General features: G+C 55.9%; 1 protein-coding gene across 1 annotated transcript in view; it reads left to right on the forward strand.

Annotated features, from left to right (window-relative positions):
• The first annotated feature begins 557 nt into the window (after positions 1–557).
• NKX6-3 (NK6 homeobox 3) overlaps positions 558–6,396 on the forward strand; it is a 10,250-nt gene continuing 4,411 nt past the window's right edge. Inside the window, exons 1-3 of the mRNA XM_045286857.1 lie at positions 558–939; positions 3,118–3,287; positions 6,173–6,393. Coding sequence (XP_045142792.1) covers positions 558–939; positions 3,118–3,287; positions 6,173–6,393 — 773 coding nt within the window. The remainder of the gene's footprint in view (positions 940–3,117; positions 3,288–6,172; positions 6,394–6,396) is intronic.

Raw genomic sequence — 6,396 nt, forward strand, 5'->3', positions numbered from 1 at the left:
CACACACACACACACACACACACACCCCACAAGCACTCTGATTTTACAGTCAATCTTTCAAAGTGCAATTTGTCTAGGAAAAGCCAATGTGAGGCTCCTGTGAGTTCTGACCAATGGCAGCGCACCTCTTGCAGCTCAGCCAGTCTTGGGCCTGTATTCTAATAGACCCTATCTTTATCAGGGAAATGTTGGGTCTCTGAACTTCAAACTTCTCATGGAGGGTCCCCAGATTGAAAATCAGAAGAGGGGTCTGAACTGAGGAGTGGGGGGCCGCCCTTCTCCAAGCCAGGGCAGGGAGAGCCGGGAGGAGGACTGGGGAGGCCTCTCACCTGCCCTGGGAGCACCTCCCTCTTGAGCAGCTGACGTGGGTGCCCCATCCTTGGGCAAAGACTGGGCCGGATGCTCTAGGTGGGAGGGTGGTTGGGGGCACTGGGGCCAGTTTGGACGCTCCTAGTGTGCTATGGGATTCTGGACCCGACTGTGGGGTCTCGGGCTGTAGGGGCCTGCGAGTGGACAGTCGGGACCCTGCTGCCTTTCCTCTCCCTGTCCTGGGGATCATGGAGTCCAACCTGCAGGGGACGTTCCTGCTGAACAACTCGTCGCTGGCTCAGTTCTCGGAGATGAAGGCTCCCATGTGCCAGTATTCGGTGCAGAACTCCTTCTACAAGCTCAGCCCGCCCGGGCTGGGCCCCCAGTTGGCCGCCGGGACGCCTCATGGGATCACGGACATCCTGAGCAGGCCTGTGGGCACGCCAAACAGCGGCCTCCTCTCCGGCTACCCCCATGTGGCCGGCTTTGGTGGACTTGGCTCCCAGGGGGTCTATTATGGCCCCCAGGTGGGGAACTTCTCCAAGGCGGGGAACGAGTACCCCACACGGACCCGGAACTGCTGGGCGGACACAGGCCAGGACTGGCGCGGCGGGCGGCAGTGCAGCCACAGTGAGTACAGGGCGAGCCTCCAGGCCCACCCGCTCTCCAGGAGGCAGTCTAGCTTGGGCACGGGGTCTGTTTCCGCTACCCCACCCACCCCCAGCCTCACCGGTACACCAGCAGCACCCTATCCCTTTTCAGCAGTCCTCCTGGGGTACCTGGGAGATTCCAGGTCTGGTGAAGGCCACACACCCCACACCCTGGGTAGGGTCCTAGCTGGCCACTCTCCTTGCGTCTCCCGCCCCACCCCACCCCCACCCCAATGGCATCATGGCTTCATCTCAGCCAGGAGCCAAGCCTCAGAATGCAGGCACACGCCACCCGCTAGAAGCGGGGTTTGCACCCATGACTCCTTCCCTTCGAGCCCTCTCTCACCTGCTCATCCCTCTGGGACACAGAGTGGACCCTGACTGGCCCCGTCCCAGTCCCACCTGCAAGTGAGGAGGCCGAGGCCCAGCTTCCTCCTCTGGGCTTACAGCAGCGGAAGCAGCAACCACCACTCAGCCCCAGGTGCTCAGCCCAGCTGTCGGTCCACACAACACCCATTCCCCCACCACTCCTCCCCAAGCCACAGTTTACAGAGCTCTTCTGCAGACCTAATGGTGGCCACTGGGGCTGGAGAAAGTTGCAAGGCATACAGCACCAGAGGGGCTTACCTGAGAGACATTCCTCAGCCATTCCTGAGCCCCCCATACCCTGCCCAGGTCAGGTAGGGACAGGCGTGCTGGAAGCTACCCCATCTGATTGCTGGGTCCCCACTGCTCTGGGGAGACCCTCAAAAACACAGCTGCCTCACCCTCTGCTTAGACTGCTCCAGGCAGTCACATTGCCGGTCCATCTAAGCCCCTCATGAGATAGGGGAGGTCTGAGGCAGGGGGTGGGGGGCACCCACCACCTACTACCAGGATACTCAATCAGGCCCAGTACTGGCATGCACCCAGGGTCAGGGGACCCTTGCTCTCCTGTAAGGGTGTCTGGGCCCTACACGCAATGGCATTCATAGGGTCTGTGCCGCAGTGCTTAAAAGAACTGGGCTGCTAATCCCAAGGTCTGTGGCTCAAACCCACCAGCCGTTCGGTGGCAGAACCATGTGGCAGTCTGCTTATATACAGATGACAGCCTTGGACACCCAAGGGGGCAGTTCAACTCTGTCCCATCGCGCCCTGATGAGTTGGAATTGACTCTACCGCAGTGGGGTGGAGAGAAAATGGAAAGCTACATGGGGAGGGTGATGACCTCTCTGGGGACCTGTTTTGTTACTTTGGTTGGGGGTGCTTTATTTAAGGCCTGCTTCCAGCTCTCTTCCTCTTCCTCTCCTCCATCCCCTTATACCCATACTTTTACTTTCTTCTCCCACTACTCTCTAGTCCCAAATGTGCACACACACACACAGAAAGAGAGAGACAGAGACAGAGAGGCGGGGGTGGGGGATGGGGGACTACACTGGATTATGGCAAAGGGAGAGAAGACTAAAGGCGATTGTCTCTCGGGGGCTCTATTCCCTTTCCTGTGCCTCAGTTTCCTCACCTATAACAGGACAAGCTAGAACATGGGCAGTCTGGCTGTCTATCTCGGGAGACCTGGCCAATGGGGGGCGGTGGGGAGGTTATTTCTCCCTGAGCCCCTGCTGCTTTCCTGGCAGGCTGTGGCGTCGGTGTGTCCAGCTGCTGGGCCCAGTGGTCGGAGCCTCGTGGTGACTGGGAGAGCATCTCCCAGGGGCTTGAGGCTCACCCTTCCCTGCTTTCCCTGGAGACCTGGGAAGTTAGGACCTAAGAGTAAGAAAGGGCGAAGAAATTCATAAACTTGCAAGGTCTAGCTTGTGGGTGGAAGAGTCGCTCCCTTCCTTGGTGACCTGAAGGGAATCCCTGAGATAGAGGGGAAACTGAGGAAGGGGAGGCAGCATCACTGAGTAGAGTGAACATGAGCTGAAGACACTAGACATGGGACTCAGAGCCCTCTGTCCCTAAGTAGTCCCCCCAGGGACTCCTGCCCACTCAGACATGGCAGAGATCCCCGTCCCTGTCACCTGGATGCCAGCGATGCCACAGTGCCCCCAGAAGCCTCAGTGGCCTCTCTCTAGGATGGAGCATGCCCTGTGGGAGAGGCAAAACAGAGCTGACCCTCGGCAAGTAGTGTAGTCCATGGTCCCTGCTTACCCTCCTCGCCCCACTTCTGTCCTCCCGCCAGCACCAGACCCCCTAGCTGACAGCATCCACAAGAAAAAGCACACCCGGCCCACCTTCACGGGACACCAGATCTTTGCGCTGGAGAAAACCTTCGAGCAGACCAAGTACTTGGCTGGCCCTGAGAGGGCCCGGCTGGCCTACTCGCTGGGGATGACCGAGTCCCAGGTGAAGGTGAGTCTGTGTAGGACGGGGGTTCCAAGGATGGGCGACCAGCCGTCCTGCGTTTCCAGCTCCTCCTGGCTCCTGGGAGGAGGAGGGCTGCCAGTGCACGTCCATCTAAGCATCCTGCTGCTGGGAGGAGCCATCGAGTCCACTTTTGACGCATGGCAACCTAACCACATCAATCACAGAGGGGAAAACTGCCTCATGGGGTTGTCTATGCTGTGACCCTTATGGGAGCAGAGCCCACAGGGCTGCTGGTGGGTTTGACCTGCCAACCTTTGGGTCAGAGTGCAAGCGCTGATCCATCGCACCACCAGGACTTCTTAATTAGCCAGGAAATTACAATCTTTAACAGTGGTTCAAGGCTGGGCCCTCCTTCTGAGAGTCCTGCATAGTGTCCTATTCAATCCCCACGGCAGCCCTGAGGCTGGCATGATTAACCCTCAGGGATGCCTCTTGCTCGAGGTCCCCCACCCAGTAAGTGACAGGGTTAGGACTCAGACCCTGTCTGTGGGATTCTAAGCCCCATGCTTCCCCGCCCCCGCCTTGCTTACTTGCCACTCTCAGCAACTCCAAGCGCTGACAGCAGCCTCTGGGCTGGATTGGGAGCCCGGGATCCATTTACTCACACCAGGAGCTGCGCTTGCGTTATCCTGGCTGTTGTCAGCTGCCTTCAAATCAGCCCTGGTGTGTGGTAACCCCCTGCACCAGGAGGTCGAATTTGGGGGATCCATAGGGGTTTCAATGGCAGATTTCCGGAAATAGAGAGCAAAGCCTTGCTGCTTAGTTTGTCTGAGTCTGGAAACGTTGAAATCTTACCAACCTGACAGCAGGGGGGTTGTTGTACATAGAACTGGGGTTTCACTTGGGGAGGTGAGAATTCAACCCTGGAACCCCCAATGCCCTCCTATCCTTAGGTTACTAATTTTTAAAATGAATCTCCGCATAGCCTTAATCATGATTGACGGTAAGATGGGCTCTCAGAACTATAAAGTATGGCTCCTGAGACAAGAGTTAAAAGTTTCACTACCATTCAGTCAATTCTGACTCATGGCAATGCTGTAGGTCAAGGTAGAACCACCCGAGTGGACTTCTGAGACTGTTAACTCTTCACAGGAGTAGAAAGCCTCATCCTTCTCCCGTGGGGCAGCTGATGGTTTCCGACTACTGACCTCCAAGTTAGCAGGCCAACTGGTTACCACTATGCCACCAGGGCTCCTTGAGGCAAGGGTTGAAATTCAAAACTCACTGCCATCAATTTGGTTCATAGTGATCTTTTTTTTTTTTTTAATCAATTTATTGGGGCTCATACAATTCATCACAATTCATAGATCAATTGTATAAAACACATCTATACATTTGTTGCCCTCATTATTCCCAAAATTCGCTTGCCTCTTGGGTTCCCGGAATCAGCTCATTTTCCTTTTTTTCCCCCCTCCCCTTCCCTTCCTCCTCCCCTCTCCCCCATGCGTCCCTTGATAATTTATAAATTAGTATTGTATCTTATATTGATCTTTTTTTTAAATCATTTTATTGGGGGCTCGTACAACTCTTATCACAATCCATACATCCATCCATTGTGTCAAGCACATTTGTACCTTTGTTGCCCTCATCATTCTCAAAACATTTGCTTTCTACTTGAGCCCTTGGTATCAGCTCCTCATTTTCCTGCTCCCCCCTCCTTCATGAATCCTTGATCATTTATAAGTTATTATTATTTTGTCATATCTTACACTGTCTGATGTCTCCCTTCACCCAGACTCATAGTGATCTTATAGGACTGGGTAGAACTGGGTGGGGCTGGGTTTCCAAATCTGTAGCTCTTTGCCTGCATAGAAAGGCCCATCTCTTCCTGCAGAGCAGCTGGTGGTTTTGAACCGCTGACCTTGGGGATCGAAGCCTGATGTGTAACCAGGACACCAGGGCTCCTTTCCTGCTACATACCACAGCAGCAGGAAATGGCAATATAAATATCCACTGCCATCAGTCAATTCCGGCTCCCAGCAAATGTGAATAGTGCAGAATAGAACTATTCCTTGGGGTTTCCAAAAACTGTGAATCTTTAAGGGAGTAGCAGCCTCAACTTTCTCACTAGGAGCTGCTAGTGGGTTTGAACTGCTGAGCTTACAAACATGGATGTGAGAATCCCAACACTTCACCTACAACCCCATCAGGGCTCCTGGCTTCATAAATAGGATTTAGTAAAAAGGATTCTCCCTCAGGACTCCTTGGGGGCAGTTTTGGAGGAGAAGGGCCAAAGGAGAAAGCCTTGACCAATGTCGGAATGGCAGACTTAAGATTAGCAGGGCCTGGTTGGGATCCCAACGCTGGGGTCTGCTTGGGGTCCTGGCCTCATCAGGGAGCCTCCTCATAGCAACCGCGGGCGTGAGGGCTGGCAACTTTCAACGGAAGGCAATGATGTGAGACCCTCCCACATGGTCCGGCTTCAGTGTTTCCGTGTGCTTCATTCGCAACGACATCAAGAACCAGGCATCTGGTACGTTTATCTTTGGGGGAAATCATTCACAAGGTCCCCGTTCTGTGAGAATCGGTAAATGAGAAGGGGAGGCGTGACTGAGCATCTACTGCTGTGTCACCGTGGGGCGCTCGGCACCTTCCACCCACGTGTCACCCCCCACCCACCCCCATCACACGGCAAGGCGGCAGGTTCACCGCTTAGGGGCCAGCAGCGCCGTGCTTACTTTTGCGTGATGACCACCATCGCCCCCCTCCAAATTAATCGTGCGCATTTCCCAGTCTGCTCCGCTCTCCAGCCGTCCATTTCATTGTCACGGACGTGCTACCGGGTGGAGCCGCCGCCTGCAAGGGGGCCCGTGCGCGCTGCGCTGTGTCCCAGGCCCGGGCAGGGCGATCCTCAGTCTTTCTCGCCCCAGGTGTGGTTCCAGAACCGAAGGACCAAGTGGCGGAAGAAGAGCGCCCTGGAGCCCTCGTCCTCCACGCCCCGGGCGCCGGGCGGCGCGGGCGGGGACCGCGCGGCCTCGGAGAACGAGGACGACGAGTACAACAAGCCGCTGGACCCCGACTCGGACGACGAGAAGATCCGCCTGCTGCTCCGCAAGCACCGCGCCGCCTTCTCGGTTCTCAGCCTGGGCGCGCA

Source organism: Echinops telfairi, unplaced genomic scaffold (assembly GCF_000313985.2).
Source record: "Echinops telfairi isolate 266 unplaced genomic scaffold, ASM31398v2 ScPeMD7_9;HRSCAF=40, whole genome shotgun sequence".
NCBI lineage: Eukaryota > Metazoa > Chordata > Mammalia > Afrosoricida > Tenrecidae > Echinops > Echinops telfairi.